The 24,609-nt window shown below is 41.5% G+C and overlaps 1 protein-coding gene across 1 annotated transcript in view; it reads left to right on the forward strand.

Annotated features, from left to right (window-relative positions):
* dph6 (diphthamine biosynthesis 6) overlaps positions 1–24,609 on the forward strand; it is a 51,587-nt gene that overhangs the window by 23,391 nt on the left and 3,587 nt on the right. Inside the window, exons 11-14 of the mRNA XM_044047988.1 lie at positions 838–967; positions 1,088–1,262; positions 17,670–17,918; positions 22,864–23,257. Of these exons, the coding sequence (XP_043903923.1) occupies positions 838–967; positions 1,088–1,262; positions 17,670–17,918; positions 22,864–23,257 (948 nt within the window). The remainder of the gene's footprint in view (positions 1–837; positions 968–1,087; positions 1,263–17,669; positions 17,919–22,863; positions 23,258–24,609) is intronic.

The raw sequence follows: 24,609 nt of genomic DNA on the forward strand, positions 1-24,609 counted from the left end.
ACTGTTGCCCTGCAGATGTTTAAAAGTGCGTGCTTTTGCAGCGTATCTCAGTCTTTTTTGATGGAGAAAGAGGAGCGAAAGATGAAAAGCATATTTAATGTTTATGGTGGTGCTCAGCTGAACAGCCTTCACAGTGCAGAGACAATATTAAACAAGTTAATATTTAATGAACAACCTCTTTGTATGAAGTAGTCTGAGACGCTGATGTTGGCAAAGGAAAAACAAACTTGAAGCCCTTTCAAATGATTGTAGGGAGAACTGCTTGGAGCCCTTTTTTTTTGGTGTGTTTGGACCCAAAGCTTGCAGTGTGCACACACATAGTTCAAGACTTTAAAAAGAGGGGACAGACACCACCACTATTTCAAAGCAGTCTCAATGGATTCAGTGTCCTTAAAATGTCAACATCAACGGTGATAATGTGCAAATGACTATTAAAATGATTGTCAATATTTGCAGGTGCACAGCAGCTGTAGGCTTGGCAGTTTAATGTGATCCCAAACTGCTCCTAAATATACAAAACAACCCCCTCAACAAATATCTGTACACTAACTGTGATTGCAGGAGTATTTGTCCAATGTAATTTTATCAAATGAATAATAAATAAACTTAGAAGTTGGTAGGTTTATTCAGGGAAAACAATAATTTAGTATCAGAAGGTCCAGTTGAGTCAAACCGTTACAGTTACATGGTCTGTAGTGGGCCACAAACATACACATTTTCTCACACCCAAAATTTTAAATTTCCGCTTTTATGGTTAGTTTTCCTAAAATGTTGAAGAAGACATATTGTGTTTCTAATGTGTTGGACGTTATATTCAGCGTGTTGCTTTTTGCTCAGGTCAGTTGGACAGCAGAGGTTGGACGATGAAGGACATTATCCTAGTCCACCTGTATGTAAGCAGTATGGAAGACTTTGGTCCAGTCAACACTGTTTATAAAAAACACTTTGGCATAAACCCTCCCGCAAGGTAAAGGTGGAAAACAACACATACACACACACACTATGCGTCTGTATGGCTATGTCCGTCTTAAAAAAGCCTTAAAAAGCATTTCACCCTTTCATTTCATATTCCACCCTCGTCTTGTAGGGTGTGTGTCCAGGCCACTTTGCCTGCCGGTCTGCTGCTGCAGATGGACTGTCTACTCCATGACTGGACTGAGCCCCCACAGGAAGGCTGCTTCCACCAGAGAGAGGCCATGCATGTCCAGAGCCTGTCCCACTGGGCCCCGGCCAACATTGGGCCTTACAGCCAGAGCGTCAGGGTAAGACTCCATGGTCCACAACAGGGGGAACTGACGGGTACATTTCTGACAGGTTTTATTCGATGGCATTGGGTATTATATTTAATGGAGTCATTTTTGTGAGGTTGCAACTATTACTTTTCCGTCACGGGATTAAATGATTATTTGGTTTTGGCATTAACTAATTTATACAGTAGGTACATTTCCATCCACATGTTTTCTTGCACTTTGTGCAAATAAAAATATAATTTGTGGAAGAAGCAGAGGACTGGAGGAATACCAGAGATTATAGCGAATGATAAATATCTCTAGGAATTCTTATGACGCAAACTGAACTCTCTAAGATTCCGTGCAGTGGTTTGGTGTGTGTCTGCGTTTCTTTCTGTTGTTGTATAACGGCATGCATGCATGCAGATGGACGTGATTGTTCTGTGTGATAGTTTGTTCGCGTTACTACTTTTGTGTGTGCATGTAAATATGGATCCACATTATAGTGGGCAGTATGTAACCAATTTTTTGCACTTGTTTGTAAAGCCACGACTCCAACTTCTTTCATATTGTTTAAAACCCCGAAAGAATGTGGAATTCAAAGGCAGAGCAGAGGAAGTGTGGGCCGCGGTTGCACGGTTGGCTTGGTGTTTTGTTTATCCAGTGTGTATTGTATGGGATTACGCTTGTCAAGGTACTGTCAACAAGGATAGTGTCCATCTCCTCCGCACTGTCCTTGATCCTGCAGCCAAATCCTTCTATGAGTGAGAACATGTGTGGATTAGCCATTTGTTTCGAGCTTGACGGCATATCTCACCAGTGTGTCACTGAAGCTCAGAAGATCTTGTGCAGTTTAGATTCCTGGGACGTACCCTACAGAGTCAGGTTTGCTTTTAACGTGCCAGCAGTGTTTGATTTCCCCAATAGAGTCTCATTGAGACATGAAATTAAAGTCAGCTGTGGGCATGTGCTATTGCATCTGGAAAACACTCTAATCTCTCATCCCTCTAATGATCATTCATATCCAAAGTAATTTGGGAAAACAACGAGAGGGGGCTTTCTTGCTCAGAGCAGTGCACAGCATTTCATATGACCCCGTCATCTCTCAGTGTGTGTTCTCCACCACGCTACAATGACTTAATTTGATCAAAAATGTATTAACAACTCGTCACTGCAGCCAGAGATTTTTACATATTGATACAATTACCCCCTTGCTGTGAGCGAGCACACGGTGCCACCACTCCTCTCACCATTACTACGTTGCCTCAGTCCTAATGACAATTTTCCTTGGTGACTGTTGCCATGTGACACCCTGGCGCCCCTCCCCGACAACAACAGGGACTGAAAAACTGCTGTTTGAGACCAAATAACCTGAAGCCTACCAAATACACAGTCTGTGGACGAGAATAACTAATTAAAAGAGGCAAAGAGTGGAACGTGTAATAATTAAATCTTCTGTGAATAACTTTGGGGTTTTTGGTTGTTGGTCATAGCATTTGTGTGTGTACAGTGGCAGTGCAGGGTCACTTGTGTAACTTTTCATGGGTTCTTCTTTGTGTTGTTTACGAGCACAGTGTTGCCGTTACTGAATCACAGAATCCTGTGTGCAGCAGGGGAATATAACTGGGCAGCGTGAGATCAAAACACTACTATACTAAGAAATACAGAGCGAGTCATGTAGCACTGATATATAAGCTGATATTTAAATGTTATGCACTGCAACTTTAAAGGATGAATTAGAGGAGGTTTCATGATTACTTCTTAAAGGGGGATTTCAGATGGGAAGAGGAAATAACTGGCAATTGATGGCGCTCTGTATCTTGGTAAGAGGTAGACTGAGTTACTAGGCCGATATTTGTTATTTTTTAATAATTGGTGAATCAGTGAATAATTAGTCATTAATGGGTCTGTTATTACACATTTTTGTTTGAATCATTTTGTGTATCATTTGTAATTATAAACATTATTATAGTTTATCAGATGGAGGAAGAATCAGTCCAAGAATATCTGCATCATGGTTTCCATCGCTTGCATCATTGACTTCAGTAATGCATGATGCATTACCTTCTTGTTTGTTAATGAGATAAAACATGGTGTGTGGTACCTGTACGTATCGTATAGCTGTATATTGATTAATGTCTCTTCCTGTTGTAAACAGTGTATTCATTTGGACGAGTGTCCAGTGTTTTTAAAGTGACCACGTGGCCACTGACGGGACTTGGCACGTTGGTCCTGCGGTATTCGACCGCGATCGTTGTCCACAGTGAAGCGTTGTCGTGGTGAAGGCGGGGAGATGCAGTAGCATTAGAGATTGGCAAGCGATGGATGCTGGATCTTCACATTCATTCCATCTGTTCATCTACTTTCTGTCTGGCTTGTCATGTCTCTCGGCTTCACCTCTCGGGAATGGCAAGCTGACTGAATGTCAACTTGGCCTGGCAGACTGACAGATTCAAATCTGACTTGGTTTAAAGAATGATTTACCCTTTATAATGTCAAATCTGAATGTCCTCTTGGTGCATTTAATGTTAATGTATAATGTGGTGGTGGTTCAGATAAAACACAAGCTGGACTTTCTTGTTGAATCAAAGTTTTTGCGACTCATTGTTTTGTTTTGTTAGTTATATTTCAGTTGGATCTTATGCAAATTTCTCGTATTATTTTAAACAAGTATCCTAATCGAATTGAGGCATAAAAATGTCACTCTTTTATTGCGTTAATAATTTTATTAAAAAATTCCCTTAGGTATCCTGTTGCTTTTGTCGTTGCACAAATATTGAAACAAATTATAATGCTGTGCTTTTAAAGGACATAAAAGTTTTTTGGCAGTTGTTTTTCAGAAGAAGCTTTTAAACAATTCAGTTTTATTTGCATAATTGCAAAATAAAAGAGTATAATAATGAAAAAAAGAGTGTCAGCCAGTTTCTGTAGCAGCAAAGTCTTGCATTTTTACAAAGAAATCCATTTGTTCTAATAACAGATGATTACGCTTATTAGTTGCCAGGTGGAAAAAAATTGACCAATCAATTACAAAGTCAGAGTTAACAACTGGAGTAGGATTTCTTTCATCCACGTCTATTTGAATCGGCGCTACCTGCTCTTGTCATATTCCCTTTGGATTTTCATTTACAAATGCAAACACGATAGTCAAACCAAGTTTGAGTAGAGAGACTATCGGCTGAACGGTTGTGAAACATCTCCTCTTTCTTGTTAAGGTAAGTGGCTCACCCCTGGGATATTTGCCGGGAAATAATACTCACTTATCAGATTCTGTGTGCTCTGTTTGGGGAGCTGACTGCGCTCGCCTCGGGTTGCGGGTGAATGCTAACCCCTTGCTTCATTGCCCCTAATTGTGAGTGACAGTCAATATTGTGGAAGACTCGTCTTGCACTAGCCCCATGATAGGATTTGCATTGGATTTTGAAAATTGTCAAAGTGGACTGTGAGGTATCAGCGCAAAGTGGAGCTGACGTTGCCAATTAACATTAAAGGGGGTAGTGTACAGAGGGAGGGGGGTGCGAGAATTTGAATAATCTTCTTACAGGAGTCAAAATGTATGAAAACAATGAGTCAAACTTTGTCTGACCTTCTCGATGGAGAGTTCAGAGGTCAGGCTGAAGCGTAGTTCAGTCAGGCCACACATGGAGCGCCAAAGAGAGGGGACTGTTCATTTTAAGCTCCTTTATGATTCGGTGTTATATACATCATCACAGATGCTTTTTGAGCCTGCAATAAAAAAAAATCCCCAAACTAATTTGAAACTCCGCACAAAATATACATCTTTCAAAGTATCATCCCTCACCTGTCGTTTGAGGATAAATACCGCATTTTTGTAGGCGAACAACTAGTGCATGAGTTAATGAAGATAGCAGGCTCACCAGGCCGACGGCTCAATACGAGCGTGGCGGTGGAGAAAACAGAAATTTTAGTGACTAATAGGAGAAATGAAGCTAAGCACTTTAGTTTTATAGTTTGTTGTTCTCACGCAGAATGTTTCACTACTATAAAAGACCCAGCTTGCACAATTCAACACCCCCCACCACCTACCCCACCTCCACCACAACCACATCAAACACCTCCCCCCACTCCTCACCTCCCCAAACTTCCTCAGCCTCCATCTAGAGAATATATCTACCTCAATTACCACAGCAGAGTAATTAGCCAAAAAACTGTGTGTGTGCGTCTATCTACGCCCAGGGAAGTATTCATGCAGCACGAACAGATTAATTAGGACATTTAACTTCATTTCTAATACAACAAAATTAATCCCATAAAATATGAAGGATCTCGGAGGAGGTGCCTGTCAGCATCTGACGCCTCTCCCCTGTTTGCCATAATCTATTAAAACCTTGCTTTTATCTCACCTCTCCCTGTCATACTTTATGGATTTTTTCATAAACACGGCCCATACTTCATAAATGTCTCAATTTTCTAGTCTATTAACATTACTTTAAAAGCACTTGATAAAAGAGGCGGCCATGCGTGAAATAATGCACCAATAATACGAAATGCTGGAGGCTAGAACAGTAGGGGCGGCTCTCCGCCGCGCGTGCACTCAGACAATGCGAGGGACGTTATCAACTTTAATAAAAAGAACAAATGATCACTTCCAACGAAGGAGGAGGGAAGATGGGGCATGGGGAAGGGGGCGGGGCCAGGAGGAGAACAGTTGTTGAGTAATTGAGATGATGAAAAATTAGGTCTTGAAGGCTCAGCAGTGTGAGCAGTCATGAGACTGAAGGATTTTTAAATTACAGCGTTCCCCGGCACGTGTAGTTACTTGCTTGGAGTTGCAAAGGAGGATGTCAACACAGTTTTGTTTTTGTTTCATTTCACTGAAGGCTCAGCTCTAATAGGCTGGCTGTTTTCTTTCCTCAGTGCCCGAATCCTGTGCAAGTCGAGGCTTTTGTCTGGAGAGAGTCAGAAAGGTTTTTGACTGACAGTCAAGCTTCACCTCAGAGCCTTTCCCCCAGTGAGCTTTGATTCAGTTCCTGTCTCTGAAGATCACTGGAGTCTCTCTCTGTTGGCTTTTACTCATCCTACACAAACACTGGGGTCAACTGTCTTCACTTGAACCGGACACATGCGAAACACGCTGATCAAACCCTGGGAAGACCTTACCACAGTGGTATGTCGGCTGTATGCCCCGAGGCCAGGTCTTACTAAGACACACACACACACACCTGTGTGCTCATTGTGCTCGGCTCCGGCTGTATAAAAGGTCTGGTCGGGTCATTGAAATGAGTTGCAGCTGACTCACTGTAACACGCTCATAATTGACGGAACGGGCTCGTAGCATTCACGGCACATTCAGTGGCATGCAAATAGATAAAGACTTATGCAAAGACAAACAAATTGTGTTTACTCATTATCTCAAACCGCAGTGCGATTAACACCTAAACATTTGTTGACAAATATTTCCTCGAGTGCCAGGCCTGTAAAACCATGACGTGTGTGCGTAATACCTACCCGTCCAAGATGTGTGTCTGTGTTGACAAAAGGTCATAGCTCCCTTCTGTGACAGTGCATGTGTTGTTCAGTGTAGGCGTAGAAATCTTGCCTCACATATGTGCAAGGCCAAATTCAAACCACCTTTTTAATCTGATGAGTGGGCACTTTCATGGGAAGTGGTAGATGGCAGTAGCGGTAATTATGATCCTTCCAATGCTGTCCCACATGCCCTACTTCCCACCTTTCGCTCTTGTCACAACCGCATAGTAGGCTGACCTGCCATGGCAGTAGTCAAATTCAGGAGTCAATGCATTCTTTGTTACATTATCCTGCACGGCTGCTGCTGCTGCTGCTGCTGCTGCTGCTGCTGCTGCTGCTGCTGCTGCTGCTGCTGCTGCTGCTGCTGCTGCTGCTGCTGCTGCTGCTGCACCATGTGCACACAGGCTGGTATCAGCTTGTACCAGGCGAGGACAGGGGAAGGACTGGATCTGTCAGAGTGTATCGGCTCTCACGCGGTCGCCTACGCCGGTGCTTTGCATCTGCCCCGGCCCCTGCCACACTCCCACTCATTAATGGGGCCGGCCCTGACAACTGATCCTAATTGTCTTTGAACGGCTCTTCATGTATTATTGGTGCCTGACTGCCTTGGTTCACGTCAACAATCCATGGGAAGGAGACAGGAGTAGCCATATAGCAATCGTCCCACCCACTCATTCACATACGTGCATCAAATGTACACACAGACGTTATAAATTATACAGAATGATGTGCATATATTAGATGCACATAAATAAATAATTGCTAAATATATAAATAAATTTGTTTGCACTGTATGATATATGCGGCTTTGGTGTCTCTCATGAATGGCGTACATTATCAGTGTAAAAAAAAAACAAACCCAAACACATTTGTTGTCATGACTGTATGATCAATATGCTTTGTTTTATTTGTTGTTTTTTTGGAGTGAAAAAGCATGTGTGTGTGTGTGTGTGTGTTTGCTTCCCCTCTTGTCATGGGTTGATGAGTAGCGGAGGGGTGAGCGGTTCAGCGTAATCAAAGTGCCATCTGAAAAGCGTCACGTAAGGATCTCACCACAGCCGATATGTGCGAAGACGCTCGTGTTATTACAGTCGCAATCACAAACATTCAGTCAAAACACATCAATTATTTGTAGTCCCATGTGTGAATTATTACCCCCATATCCAACTGTTTACTCCCCATTTCACCCTTCCATTTGAGTCCTGATAAAGGAGAGAAAGGTTGGCTTGGCCTTTTATATGCAGAATGAAATAACTGAATACCAGATGCATAGATAAAAAGCATAGCGGCATGTCCTGTCCACTCCCATCACTGTCGCAGAGAGGAGAGATGTATGACCATTCCATTACTATGGTAACTAGCCACTATATTCAGAGCTGCCCGGATGTGTTTCTTCCCCGTGCAGTGACGAGAGGGCATAGCTGACAGGGCAGACACACACACACACACACACACACGTACACACACTAACACAAGTGCACACAAAAACACAGATCAGGAGAGTGTGGAAGATGCTTCTTCGGAAATATACACATGTGGCCCAAAAAACACAGTGTGGTGATATCCAAATCCAATTTATACAAATATGGAAACAAACAAACATTAAAGGAATTTAGTTTTTTTAAAAACAGCATTAAGTATTTATTTATCTTTGCTTTTGTTTTCAACAGCTTTTGCAGATTTGGGAAGCAACACTCATGTAATCCATAATCCCAAATTGCAGCCCTTCTTTTTTTAATCAGCCTATCAACACAATCCAACAAAATTGTCGAGCATTTTATCAGCACAACATTTTGTTTGTATTAAATAAATAAAGTAAAAAGATACATCGCCAACAAGCTAGCTTTATAAATCTAAACCACATCAGCCTGAGAGGTTGTTAGTAAAATAGTGTCACTGCATCACATCTCACCTGCTCTTCTGCACAACACTCATATATTTGTAGAAAACTGCTATTAGAGATCATTTCTTTTTATTATCATCATTATTATTGTTATTATTATTATTATTATTATTATTATTATTATTATTATTATTGTCTTATGTTTCCACAGTTGCATGGGTTGCGCACATGTAGTGTGACTACTGCATCCACATGCAACAGTGTGCTAGCGTTGCTCCTTGAGATTTTTCCTCCACAGATTCAGAGATTTTACTGTTGGCCACGAGCTTCACATACATTTCACATGAAGCAATTCTCCCGTGTAGTAACTTTTAACCTGGCTCATTCATTTTCCAAATGGCATTTTGTCACCAAACCATGCTTGTACTGAGGTAACACAACTGCTACAGATGAATAATATACAGCCTTCTGTTATTTGTATTATTATTATTTTTTTATTATTATTTAAACTGCAGATTCACTTCTGATATTCATTCATAATTGATATTATAGATTTATTATTTGAGGAAACATCTGGCCCCCATGAGTCATGGTAATGTAATGACGTTGATTTGTTCAACATAAGAGTTCATTCTTTATCATTTAGAGTACACAATATTTCTCCACATGTCATAATGTATTGCATTGATTTTGATGCACTGACAAAAAAAAAAGAAAGAAGGAGAAATTAATATTCACTTTATTTTTCAGTAGGGATTCAGTACATCTGCAGCTTATTGCTTTTTATCAGTTTGCCATAGTGAGCGTATCATCGCCTCTGGTATATATTTTCAATAAAATAACTTTAATGTGGATATAAACAAGTGTGTCACAGATAGACCAAATTCTTTTTCCAGACTTTTCTTTTTTTTTTTCTTATACTATTAATCTGTTTTTGACACATTTCAGGATATCAATAAAAGTGAAGTCAAACCTGCACAAACATTTTGTTTTGCCGGTTGTCATTTATTCCTATGCTTCCATACATAGGGATTTCAGGGATGGATTTTTTTATTTCTTTTTTTTGCAAGCAGAAAAGAAACCACAAAGAAAAGGCAAGATAAAATTCAAGGATATTGTTGATATTCTATGGTCTGAGTGGACTGTGAGTGCAGAGGTTTGCTCGTACTAGAAGTGCCCTTTTAATGCAGTCATACTGCCATCTGTTGAGGTGATTAGGAACTGCGTGTCCGTTTTGCTCATCTCTGCATTTTCTGTAACTGTACTACTGTCTTGTTCATTCTGTCTTTCAGTTTGTGTTTGTCTGCCTTTTATCTTGCCTTTTTTGGGAGTAGTGAACTATGTGTTGAGTTCATGTGTGTGTGTGTGTAAACAAAATGCTCCTCTCTGGATCAGCTGTTTCATGTCAGTAGGTCAGGTTCGTTTGTTTTAGACATTCTCTCTTGTCTAATCCAGACACTTATACTGTGGTCCAGACACGCTTCACTGAGGGTTACACTGTAATGTTTGGGCCACAGCATTTTTGTGCTGACATAATCATTTTGTGCCCAGGTTAAGTCAGTGCTTCTATCACCAGCCACACTAAGAGATGCCGCTTCAAATAAGAGAAGGAATGTGAAACGACAGTAGAGATGAGATGGTCGCAGCTGGAATGGGAGAAAGAGCGGGGGGCTCAGTGTTGCAGTTTCAGCATCATTCAGTCAGACAACATGCCCTTCAGCTGAAACAGCAAGACCCTCCCGATTCTTTCGAATTAGGGAGATTAGCGGGAAAGCGCATAATGCAGGATGATGGAATTTGTCATAATTTGCATTGTCCTGGAAAGATGCAGTTTGATAGAGCGATGCATGGAGGGGCTTGTCATGTCCCACGGGCAGGTCATAGAGGAAGCTTGGCAGAAATGATTTTTGCGATATGTGCATCAGTCGTAAAAAGCCTCACAACCAATTTGTCAAAAAATTGTGAGGTTGGGACAGTTGAAGGCAGAGGGGGCATTTCGCCCAACGCGAAGAAGAATAATAATAAAAAAAAAAGAAAAAAAGATGCCCCCTCCTTCACTCTCAATCCACAGCCCGACTCTGGTTTGGCACACTGTTCCCCAGCGGCAGACAATTTTATTAACATCCACTCTCTGAATATTTGTTGTTCGATTTCATCACATTTCTTCACTTTAACATCATTATGGCAACAGCAAATTAAGGCAAGAATAACACAACCGAAACACATACATTCTTTCAGTCATTTTTTTTTTTTTTTAATGATGGTGGGAAAATGTTTCTTCTTCTTCAATTTCTCATTTATTCAGATGTATCTCTGAGCGTCAGGCTCCCCTGACCTTGGTCGCAGTACTGAGCGGCAGCTCCTGACCAACATAAAGTTCATCAGAGCTGACGTGACAGTGTTACTCATCCACACGGTTCAGTGTCCATGCGATGGGTACGTTGAGGGCAGACATAAGGGGCACAAAAGGGAACTAGACATCCGCGTACAGAGGGTGGGGGTTGGGCAGCGGCCAGCGTCTCCACAAGTTGCCTCTGCAGTGGCTTGTGATAATTGTACAATCTGGAATATTCTGTTAAATTTCTCAGCATTATAGCCTGTGTCATGGACATATGCTTCTAGTTTATTTCCTGGGTAAATGTACAGTTTTAGACTTGAGAGAATGCGTTCAGAAATGCCCTGCGCTCGGCTTCCTTTGTGCACTTCATATGGCTATTTATGTCGCCGTTTAAGTAACACTGATTTTGCGTGACAGTTAAGCATACAAGGGTTAGGCTCAAACTGGAACACAAACAGGAAGAGAAAAAATGGGGATGGTGGGGGGGGGAGAGGGAGAGAGGAGGAAATAAAAAAAAGGCAAATATCTCCCTCCCGCTTCAAACGATGACTTAAATGAGGAGCCTAACGTGGGGAGAAATTCAGTAAAGGGGAGAGAGGCTGTGGTTCTCCTGGAAGGTTTGTATTTGTAAAAATGAGGTGTCAGAAGAGGCAGGATTTCCTCAGGGCGCAGCACAACATGAGCCCATCTCTTATCATTTCCCACTCGCAGACGTGATCTGCTTTGAATGCGCTAATGCCCAAAGAACCCCACAGACTTGAAGCCAGCGCGAGATGAAATCACGGCACACGTCCCTGACAAACTGCCATTCACCACACAAGGATTAGACAGACGTTGCACGTCAAATCCCCAACACAACGTAGGAATAATGTATGCACTTAAATACATTCAACAAAACTTCAACCTCAGTTTTTATTTTTTTTTGATCCCGACATTTTGAACTACTTTTAAGCTGTTTGCCAACCCTAAAATATTCAATAAAAGAAAGAAAATCACGAGATAGAAGTTTCGAAAATGTGTCACACAGTGAGAATGTTTCATAATGGATTAAAAGACAAAACGTGGGTTTCATTTTAATATAGTTTATTTATCAAATTAAGTTTTAGGTCGCACAGTGTGCACCAGCAGTGTCCTGGGTTCCAGCCTTGTGCCACTCACATACATCATGCTCCTTCTTATACTGTGTCTATATTTCTGTTCCTATTCATTTAAACTTTCAAATAAAGTCATCCTAGAGAGTTTTAGATGTGCGTTTGATACTGACTTTGTAAATACAGCATAGAACTGAAATGTCTTACATTTACAGGAAAAGTCTGACATGAGGGTCAGCAGTTGATCAATGTTTATGTGCACATTTTCAACAGACGTATACTTGCAGTTTGTTTTTCTATTTCTGATAATCTTATACACATTTGTGCTATTCTACAGGCTATGGACATTTTGAAAGAAAGATTACGCTTTGGTAATCTGATATAATGATATGTTTTAACCGTGAACAAATATGGCCTTTGAAATTTGTCGAAAAACAGTGAGAGATCAAAGTGTCTTTTTGAAACATTGCCTCTCTATCTCTATCAAGCCTTTGAAAACTTTTTTTTTTTTCTCATTCAGGGTAAAATATCAGCCTTTTCCAAACATAAATACTTATGTACTTACATAAAATACAAATTGACCTAAAATATACATATCATATCATATCATATCATATCATACAGCACTACTCTCAAGCAAACTGTTCAGGTTGCATCTCTGCATTTATGACTGAAGTACTTCAGAAGTGATAGAAGACAGAGAACGACTGAAACACCAAGTCAACGACCAAATGATAGAAATTAAATGAATTAGCCTGTGAATTAGCCGAAATGGTCCTACACCACACTGGGATGTCACTGTCACTGCACTTACGACAACACCAGAAGTTAATAGTGAACACTGGTGACAAATACCCGAATAATACAACATCAAATTTTAAAATGACAAAAATTAATGTGTGTAGAGGCTGTATCGACATACTCTACTGGATGTTGTACGTCAACGTCAATGATAGGGATGCACAATATCGATATCTGCAGATATTGGCTTTAAAATGTATTACTCGATATTGGCAAACGCACCAAGATCTGCCGATACAACCAAGGACTATAATAGTAAATACGCTGGATGTTGGTGCCCTCTGCAACTATTATTTACATTGGATATCAACAAAAACGTCACACCATGATTGGTATCGCACCGCGTGGCTTCCAACGCATAAGATTGTTGAAGTTGCGTATTCTGTAGGCAGCGTTAGTTTCTTTACAAAACTGGAGACACAAGAAGTGAGTGATGTCATCTTTTTGCTGGCTGACATTCTCCATCTGTTTGACAGAACCTGGTGCCTCTCTGCGGATTTATGCTGATTAGGCAGCAGGCAAAATGTTTTTTAGTTGTGCTCTTATAAATGTACACTCTTGCATCAATACTACTGTCCTTTACTATCTTGGGTAATACGTTGTAAGATTTCTTTTTTTATATAAATTCGTTCAGTGTATAAATTTAGTCATGATTTACCCAGGAATGCGGATGCTCAGCTCTGAGAAGTGTCGGAAGTGATTTCTTAAAAAGGCTATAAGAATCAGCTGTTGCAACAGCTGGCATGTGAGCTGTGATGTATAACTCAAGGAACCTAAGGTCCTTGAGATACACAAAGCTGCTGCGAGCACACAGTCTCTGCTAAAGGATGTAATTATCTAACCATTCAATGAATTCCAGGCTGTAAGCAGCATCCAGTTCCGAGTATAACTTTCTTGTTTTTCGTAGGTAAAACACAGCAAAGATAAATAAATACATTTATTTATTTTTTGGCTGTACGTCACGTGTGTGTATGTGGCAGGAAACGCCGTACACTCGTTGTAACCTCGGCTACATCATCACACAGCTCCTCGTGATGTCTGTAAAGAGTAACTACTGCTGCACAGACAGCAATGAAATGTTATCTCCTAATAAAAGTGGCAATGTCGCCTGCACCTCACAGAGGTTCACTAAATAAAATGAAACTCACCCTTTTCTGCTCAGACGCCAATATAAAAATGACTTCAATCAAGTCCGGCGCACTCTACGTTCACTCACGTACGACTCATTTAAAGGAGGCGATTTTATGGCGAAAAACGAAAAAGATTTGACAATAAGTCATGAGGAATCTCGAAGACTAAATGGGAATATAAAATATTGAAAAACTGTATTCAAGTTGGCATTTTATTTTAATTGTTAAACATCTGTAAATAACACATCACAAATACTAATGATATTGTGCAAGTAATCCTCACACCCTGTAGCCGATACTGTACTGACATTATCCCTTAAGCTTGGTTACATGTGTCCTTGCATGAGGGTAAGTTACACCATATTAATGTAACCCTTTCTTTTTCTTTTTTTTTTTACACATTTTGTATTATCATTTTCCTAGTTAAATTATGCATGAGGTCTCAATGGGGCGAAATGTGACCATTAGCATATCTGATGGGACCACTGGAGCAGTTTTCCACCCCGCTCCGTCCTTGGGACCAGGCAGGAAAGCCTGACTGTTCGTCAATACCAGGTCATTTTATCCATGGTAGGCCCCGTTCATTTGTACCATTCCGAGGCTCCGCTAATGACACTTGGAGACGTCCTCAGCGCGACGAGGGCCCAGAGGGCACCAACACCAATGTGAATATGGTCTAGCACTGTCTGGTCATCTGTGGGAGTGCTTTGACAAAAAAAGTGCAATTAGAAACACCTCAGACACACCAGCCTGAAATGAGACACCTTTAAGGGCTGGAAGCGAACACAGACAGGCGCTTCCTGAGTAGATTTACATATATGTTACTGTCTGCAGCTCGCTGAGATGGACAGAGAATGTCTTTGAGGTTGGTGACCTTTCGGCACGTCATTGGGTTTATTAGAAAACCGATGGTGTTTTAGCCAGGAAATAAAGGTCGATAAAGGTAGAACCCGGTTTTAGTATATAAATAGACAGTGTGCATGTTATTTCCTCGGTTGTTGGGCTAATTAGTAAAATAACATTTTTGAAGACGCTGGCAGTCGGTTTTATGACAGAGAAACGGTGTGAAAACTCATTTATTGGTATTGTTATAAATCTTTTAGATATTTCTTACAGTTTTCATGTGAAATCAGTGGTTGGTTTTCTTTTGAAATAATAAAAATTAAATTTAAATCATGTAGAAAGGAAGAATGAACACCTATTAGACCTATTGTCTTACATCAAATATTTATATTGCGATATTGCTTTGATAATCAAAATTATTATGTTAAATTGTATTATGAGACAATTTTGATCAGTTAACTTCAAATGATAAAATGGATTATTTTCATCTTTTTTATAATTTCGAAAGTATGGCAGCAAATATAAGATACAGTAGAACACCAACGATGACATGCAGTATTGATTCACTGTGAAATGTGTAAGGAAGTGAATCTTCCCTTTTCTCTGTGGGCCATTTAGACTGCTAAGGTTAGCATTTGAAAAATACTTACCTTGTTATAGAAAGTTTGATGTCATATGCAGTTGTTTGACCCTTATGAATATTAAAGGATTCCATCTCCAGCCCATTAAAAATGCATGTGGCATTGTGGTTGTTGATCACGTTTAGAACGCCCATGCAAATTGGACTGTCTTTCCTGTCAGGGCCTAAGATGAATAATGTAGTTGTGTTGTATATTCAGGGACACACCATTGACAGTCAATTAACAAGTTTGATTGGTGTGTGAACTCATTCTTTTGAACTGTTAATTTTATGTAAATAGTATTCGCTCTCCCCTCTCCACCACTTTCTCTTCCCCACATCCAGGTTCACTACAGAAGGATGTGCCTCCACCACCGCAAACCCCCAAATTCCCAATTCCACCTCCCACTAAGAGTAACCAGAGTGGCGTCCTTAATAATTGATCATCACACACCTGCTTGGTAGAAGCTGCGGGAGTCTGCTTTTAACAGTCAAGGGGCCCCGTGCTCGCCCCTTTTGATATTCAAATCTACAAATGGTAGCCAACCTTTATGAATTCAAATTGGAGGTAGCTCTTTTCATTGGAACACGCCTGTTAGAAGATGATGGCCGTCCTTCCAACCTGATAGAGCGCCGTCTTTGTTGGAGTGGATTTGATGGCATTTGATGGCTCATAAATGGAATGCCAATGACAATTTGTTGTCGGTGTGTAGGAATCTGGCCTTTGTGTGAGGCAGACCTAGTAACAGATCATGCTCACAGGTAAATGATCCAGCGATTGATCCAACTGCTTTAAAGCAGCGAGGGCCTTAACTCGTCCCTTTCTTCCTCCTCACCCACTCATACCTTTCTTTGCCTTGCCTTCGCTCCATCCCGTGACCAAGAGGAAAGGAATTTGGCTCATAAACTGAAGGTTGCTGGTTCGATCAAGTGCTGGGGTGCCCCTGTGCAAGACACCCAATCCCACATTGCTCCCCGGCAGTGCTGCAGCAGACATATTCGCTATTACTAATTGGCATGTGTGCAAATATTACTAACTCTTTTATTCTAACTATCTTGTGCCGCACACTGTCCCAGTGATTTGGAGCAATAGAGATGGAAACCGGAAATTTTACCAAGCCCAAAAAACCCTTGACCCAAAAAACCCTTGTCATCCGTCTTACCATTTTGTAACTAGCACCTTTTCTGCTTCTGTCCCATCAGACACGGATTTAACTCAGTTCAACTTCAACTTTCAAATGAGTTCTTTCCCACTCTGAGAGGCGTTGTCAAAAAATACCATTTCAGGTCCCCTAAAACGCCGTCTCCGTGTGGATGGAACACCTCTCCGACAAAAAAAACCCCAAAACGTATTCATCTGAACCGGCCCTTTAGCCTGTCACCACCTGTGCAGGGTTTAATAACACGATTCTCTTTTGAAGTTAGAGGAACAAAGGATTGTTTGAGGGGAAAAAGTTTGTTTAAGCAGAAGCTACATCTTAACCAACACCTTCATTTCCACTTTGACCCCCCGCTAATCTCACTGTGAAACACGATACTCCGCACTGTGCCTTTTGCTAATTAGCAAAGTGTCTCGTCTCGAGCCGTGTATCAATTGATTCTGGCCTCACTGCGGCTCCCTGGACATCTGCATGTGCTCCAGGGTCCCTGCATAGGCCAGCAATTATCAACATGTATCAACAGCATCTATTTGCATTGACCGGCAGCTAGCGTCCAGCGCTATAATGCCATTCAAGCTCACACACTGATGAGCTACAAGGTCTCTAAAGACTTGACCTCCCTTAATGTCACTCCTCATCCTAACTCGCCTCTCTGCATTAAACAGATAGATTTCCCCCCCCCCAAGTTTGATTATTCAAGGAGCTGGAGGTATTTAACAGAGAATTGAGCTTATTATCACATGCTTAATTATCCTCATAAATAACAGTGGTGCCACAGAGATGCATTCGCAGGCTTCTCGCTGAATACCTGCTCATTTTATAACTGTGAAATGAAAATTGTTGGTGATAAGATGCCGAAAAGTGGGAGAGGTGGAAGTTGATAATTAATGCACTGCTACTCAAACATGTACTTATAATTAATGTTAATTTGATTATCGCACCTCACTGATGAATATTGTACTTTTTTTTTTATATTATTTTGAAACTCATCCATTCATTTCATCCAAGGCTGAATGGAGAGCATTTGTCATTTAGTTTGAGCGCTGTGCCGCATCATCAAGGCTCGATCTTGTTTTTTTGAGTTAAACATGCGCTGTGTTTTTCTCTCTGTGTTGTCCCTCTCAGGTTAATGAGTCGGTTTTCTGTGCGGGCCAAATTGCTTTGGTCCCATGCACCCTGCAGTTGGTGAAGGCAGGCACCAGGACGCAGGCCCGCGTGTCCTTCAGCCACGTGAAGAAGGTCCTGGAGGCTGTGATCAGTGGCTTGACTGTGGCTCATGTTCTCCAGGCTCACTGCTACGCCACAAAACACCAAGACATCCCAGTCATCAGAGCCGTCTGGCAGAGCATGCTGAGGGAGGACGAGGAAGAGGAGGTCAGTCGGTGTGGATTGAGATTTTTGTTTATGAAAATGATGCTTGGTTTAAGAAGAAAACGTTGAGGAAATAATGATCGTACACATTATATGATAGTCCACGCACAGAGAATGAACACGCGTTTAATGGATTAAAAGACGGTGGCATCCATGCTTCAATGAAAAAGTAAAGGAAGAGAGTAAGTTTTTAGTGAGGCCTTTCAGATTTGTGTCATTGTGAAATAAGGGAAAGTTCTTTGCCCTTTTCTCCCCCCTTGAGACTCGAGCCTCCGCGACTGATATTTACCAGTGAGTTTGCTCATGAAAAGTTGATGATATGGGAAACGCTGGTGTCTTTGATAATGTGGAGCTTGGCACAGAGGCAGATGTCTTCCTCAGAGCCTCCCTAATCCTTTGCCCCCACACACCGTTTTGGAGCAACGTTCAACTCTCCAAGCAGCTTATCCCCCTCCCCACCCCTCGTTCCTGCCACCTCCCTCCATTCCACTGCCCCAGCTTACAACCCCGGCTTCCATAAGTCTTACAGGGCACCAGTTTCCCCCTGGCAGCCCTTCTCCTCCCACAGTAATCTGTCTCGCCATGGGAATAGGGCCTGCGGGAAAACGGCAGGAGCCCACCCCCAGTATGTGGCTCTGTGCGGCGGTGAACTGAGTTAAAAACTCTCGTAGATGTCAACTTTGTGTCACATTCTCAAAAGTGTATGAAATTCAAAATGAGACATATTAATACCAGCAATCATATTTGTGGAAGCTTTCGCTATTCATTTAAATAACTAAACTACAGTTCAGTATATTTCAGTCATGTTTGTGGATGTGTGTGACACACAGGATAACACAGGACAACACTTAAGGGGATGAGGATGATACTTGTGTCAATGGTCACTGAAGATCGGCAACCGTGCCCATCTGTTGTGCTTTGCCGTGTCAGAAAAATCTAAAATATTAATTTACATGACCAGGGATTTTAGAGCTATGTTTTATTTTCAAAGGACTGACAGATTAAGTAGCTCTAACTGACATCTCAGGGTTTCCACCTGCAAACAGATGAGAAATTCTCTTGAGATCGGACTTAATTTAGGTGTTTGGTATCTAAGCCAATAACAATGTGTATGCAATGATGTGTGCATATATAGTGTGGATGCTTAAATGTGGTGGAATGAGTGTATAAAAAGTGTATAAAAAGCACTGGTGCCCAACTCAGGTGAAACGCCGATAACACAACTTCCAGAAAGATCGGTAATAGATTAGTCTCCATTATTAATTTAAAAGCAAAATTACATTTTATACCTAAAGGTTAATTTAATCTTTTAACTCTCATTGATAGAGCTGAAACTATTAATCGATTAATAAATTAATCGCCAACTATTTTGATAATCGAATAATCGGTTTGATGCTTTTTTCGTGATTAAAACCAGATTTCCGATTGTTTAAGCTTCTTAAATGTGAGTATTTTCTTAATTTCTTTGCTCTGGATAACAAAGAAATCATTAAAAGCGAATCATTTTGGTTTGTTATTTTTATGAAAATAATCGTTAGTTGCAGCTCTACTCATTGGCAAATCGTTGCCGAGTCTGTTAATGTATCAAACGGAATTGTTAATTAGATGGTTAGTAAGCAATTAAATTGCCAATTTACACTTTTTCTGACCTTTGTCCCGAAAGGCATCCATTTTAATGTATGAAAACACTTTGAATCTGGACTTTTTTTTCTTCCAGTTGCTACCTACTCGTTGTGTTTTGGTTAACTATAACCTACACAGACGATGTATGATGACATTAGGCCTTTTAAATAAGCCTGTTTTTTTGTAATGTCAGGTTCAGGTATATGAGTGTCATACATATAAACAGTCAACTTTTCAGTGTGTATTTGTATCTACCAAACCACGAGTGAAGTGCATGTTTATAAAAGAACCACCAGTGCCGAGTGTGTCTGTGGGGCCGTGAAGCCATATTGTTGTTGCGCGTTGATAATTTATCTAATCAGGTGGATGAAGAAGCTTGCAGGGTTAATTGGGAGCATACTGGAGTCTCCGTAAGTGTGAAATTGCATTTACGGCGCATTAAACCACAAATAGCCTGTTTGCCTTTGTGTGTGCATTGGGTTTGATGAACAAGGAGATGTTGATGTGTTGAGTCAATAAATGTTAAAATGACTGGAGCAATAACAGTGGAAAAATACCGCCAATACTTTTATTTTTATAATGTAAAACAGATGTTTTTAAAGAAACTATTATAGTTGCTGAGATATTTGCAAACCGAAAGAATGAAAGTAATAGTAATGCGGCGAGTTTCATCCGTGCATAGTCTTGCGACATGACCCTGTGTTTTATTTACACAACGGGCTTCAGAGATTCACTGGAATCCGGAGAGAAGAGAGTGAATGAGGGAGTGAATGGAACGGAATATCATAGTAGACTGACAGCATTACAGTAAGTGCTGAGACTTGGAGCCACATGCTGAAGGTTTCCCGCTGGGCAGGAAATGTAGGGGAACTGGCTAAGCAGTGCAGTCCCATCAGCTCCCTGCTGTTCCCCGCCTTTACACCACTTCCTTATTACCGTGTTTACCGTTCGGCTTTTACGCCTCTCAGCCATCGCGCCCGCCGCACGCTCCAGGCGCATGGACGTGAGTTAGAGGGAGGAAAGTGGGGAGAAAGAAAACAAACATAAGGAGAGGCAGGTCACACCCCATCAGCGGAGAGAGCTGAGCCCAGCAGATTTGGACTTCATGCATTTACCTGCTGCCTGCCGAGTAAGAAAGCACAAGGGGAATGGCTGCATGCCCTGGAATTGAAGTGAAATGGAGTCACTAGAACAAGCGTGTTAAGTTGTTAGTTTAGAGCCAAACGGAACACTCACACTTACACACACACACACACACACCCTCCTGCCCCTTCTAACTTTCCACTCTACTCCACCATTCATCAACGTTTGATTTAAATGCGCAGTATGCGATTTCTGCAGCTCGATCAAAACAAAAACTAAAGAGCTAGATGATGTTGGGGAGCAGCATGATATGGTGCGCTTTATGCCACTTCCCGATCAAGTGACTGATCCTCTCTTTTTAAAAAAAATTGCATTCACCAAACAATTTATTATTAGCTGTTTAAAAAGTCTGTTTCAAAGTAAAAGCAATCTAGTGTTTCCTTCTTTCCTGCTTTTATTTTGAAATATTTGCAGGGCTAACGGATAACGGACTATTTTTAAAGGCAAACTACAGCAGCAGGTCTGCAAAGGAGATCATGTCATTAAAAGGTGATGAATGAAGAGGTGTTGTTAATGTAATACTTCCTAAATATACACCGTTAGTCTTGCTTTTAAATATTTGAATGCAGACATGTAACATATTATATCTTGGTCAGGTAAGGATGTCAGCTTTGACTCCTCTGGCAGTAAAATACACCTATAATGATGCTCTGACCACAGTCCGGTCTGAAACATTCATGTGCACAGCACACAGGACAGCCGAACAAACTTCCCACCCCATGTAACATTTTGCCGGAGACGTTAATAAAAAAACAAAAAAACCCAACCGATTCTGATCCAACCTTGTCCAACAGCTTTGACTGTACTGTAACACTGAAGTCCTGCCAGAGGCTGGAGCAGAGTGCTGAAGTCTCCTGATCTCCCTGTGGACAGTCGGTTGAGTATAGTGCCTCGGCAACCGAGGCCTGCAGGGTGGCCTTTAAGCCTGGCTGAGCAAGTCCACATGTCCTGTCACTTCTCTCCCCAGTTCCCACTCTCTGTTCCATGTTCAATCACTATTGACAAGTGCATGAGCAGTTCCCTCTAGGAAGAATACATGGCTGGTGTCAGAAGTGCTAATATAACATTTATCAAAGCACAGGACATGTATGTGTGCTGTCACTTTGTCTGACATGCTAAGAGGTCCGCGCTGACACGGGCTATTGTTCTCTGCTCTGTTGCGATTGTTATTGTTGATCAGCACCAGCCCGGCTCTCCGTGGAGTAAAGAAAAAAGTTAACGTTAACCCCCGTTGCACACACACCCACTCAGCTTCACTCTCGGAGGCGAGAGGGCCGCTGCTGATACACAATTAAGCGTTTGCTGAAGTTTAATCTGATGGTAAGTGCTGCTGTAGTGAATCTGAGTGACTGGGTCATGACGAGCCGTCTGTTGGAGGGACAAAGAGGCCTTCATCTGCTCTTGTCAATGATTTCTCTCTTTTTTTCCGTGAGTAAATATCAAAATAAAATGTAAGTAACCTGTTATTATTCTGCACTTACGAAGTGGGGTGTAAGTGGATGAAAATTGATCCAGCAAGCTGAAAAGGGGGTTTAAGTGTTTTTGCCCTATCGACTCCAGCTGAAACGAGGGTTATATAAAACACTAATTTCTCTCCCATTAGCCACAACCAAGTATTATTAGAGAGCCGCATTGTAGCACTGCTTCAAGACATTGTGTTTCTGCTAATGGCCTTCTGTCCAGGGGAGAAAAAAGAAAACAACATTTTGGCTCTGTAACTAAAATTGAGACATTTCTTCAAACTAAATGCATGTGGTGAAGCTGCCGCAGCATGTTATGAGTGATCTTCTGAGGAAGGTGAGAAGTCATCATTGAATAGGAGCTGTCATGTCAGGAAATGTAGCACAAAGTGAACAAGTGTGTGCATTTGTGACGGCCGTAAGCATTATGGATTCTCTCTGGTTTGTTTGTACGCTATCATTACCGAGGGTCACCTCACAATTTCACATTAATTGATAGCCTGTCAGTCTGTCAAGTAAAACCCCCGTCTTTGTGCTGTGTGGTAGAATTTTGCCGATGTGCTTTAAAATGATGTTTAATGTTGATGGTGTAGTGTTTGTGATCAGAGAGCTCGAAATGCATCCCAGCAGGGAGGGGGGGCCTTACATTTGATTGAAATGTGTTGAAACAAGTGTATAATTTACTGACCAATTTGTATGACTACCATCTGTTTGCATTGCAGGACTTGCTTTGGGAGCCCGAGATGAAATCTGCTCCATTACTGGTCGTCGTCGTGCCTGCCTTGCCAAAGGGTGCAGATGTTGAGCTTCATGTCGCGGCAATTCGGGACGATCACACCAAAAGGACTTCCTGTCACACGGCCGCACAAGCGGCATGCGGATCCATTGAGTGCTACACTGTGATGTCCGCCGACAGGTGCAGTGCTTCCCTTTCTCTTTCCCTGACTGTAACTCGAGGTAACCTGGAGGTGGAGGACGAGGACGCGAAGGACGCAACGGAGGCGGTTGCCGTTACATTCCAAAAGGCCCTGGCGAAGATGGACGCCGGGCTGGTGCCACTGTGTTCACGGGTGTTTTACAAGTGTGGCCACTCGCTGGCACAGCAAATTGTTGAAGGTATGTCACGGTATCTCACGCAAGAGAAGCTCTAAAAAGAATGAAATATTTAAAGATGATTTATCTTAAGTACACTGTTCTGTTAAGGAAACACCGGTGACATACAGTACACTGCTCCTGCGTGTCATGCTTGACATCACTGTATTAATGAAAACAAAGTGACAGCACTCTCTTTTCAAAGAAAGTTTGCACTGACAACTAGTTAAATATACTCCATAAAGTCTTCTAGAAACAGTCTCTCCAGAGGGATCTTCCCTCCTTCCTGTGTTTAATTATTGTAAGTCATTTGTTGTGTCTTCACTGTGTACAGTAACCCAAGCAGCTGGCAGTCTTTTGTCATCATTATACTTTTATACGCCACCATCTACTACACTCCCAGGATTCTAGGTTCTCATCGAGACATGTGTGGAGTGGAATTTGTTTTATCCCGAGAAATGTTCTCTCTGAGGGGAAAAAGGGCGATGAGCGCCATCGATCACACAGGCTCACTTGTCAACTCATTGCTGAAGCACTCAATTAACATTTTTGAGTCCGTGCCAAAGTAGCCATCTTACTGTCATTTTTAGCGTTGACATAACTCTTCTTCTGGAGGATGTTAAATTATGGTTATCAGTGATGAACGGAACAAGTTTGATCTTCTAAGAATACGCTTTGATATATTTATGACAAAATAACAGCGCTATTTGTTATGTTATTACCTAATTGTATAATTCCTCTTCAGCACTGATGACATGATGTATGACACATGTCATTTGTTTGATTTAATATTACCCAAAATAAATAATAATCACATTATTTTTAAATTTAGATTATTTACTGTGTCACTGGAGTGAAATCAACTTCAATATTTGCCATTGAAACGTACAGTGTTTTTCTTTGATTATGGGCTGCACAGGCTGCTTGCTTGCTTGCCTAAAACCATTTACTGACTCATCATTGAGCTGGAATCCGTTCCCTTACTCTGCACGCACAGCCGTGCCCTGGAAGCTTACCCACAGGCTTCTTTATGGGTCACAGCCTATGCTCATTGGGTGATGAATCCAAAAAGTCAAAAGGAAGAAAAGTAACACCTCTGGCACTAGCATCGCAACTGCTGCTGTCAGCAGGCAGACAGACAACAACACTGGAGCGTAATGTGACTGCACTGCACACCCCCCTCCTTCAGTTACTCGCGTTAGGATTCACAGCTGAAAGACATGACATATGCTCCAAATGAAACCTTTAAACATCTTGTCTCAACTTGTTACTTATGATAGAAAGGTTCTCGCAAGGAAAGGCCCTCACAACACAAACAGAATTCCGACTGGGAGAGAGGGGAGCTAAAGAAACATTGTGAAATGTCTGCTATAAAA

The sequence above is a fragment of the Solea senegalensis genome, linkage group LG16, assembly GCF_019176455.1.
Source record: "Solea senegalensis isolate Sse05_10M linkage group LG16, IFAPA_SoseM_1, whole genome shotgun sequence".
Classification (NCBI taxonomy): Eukaryota; Metazoa; Chordata; class Actinopteri; order Pleuronectiformes; family Soleidae; genus Solea; species Solea senegalensis.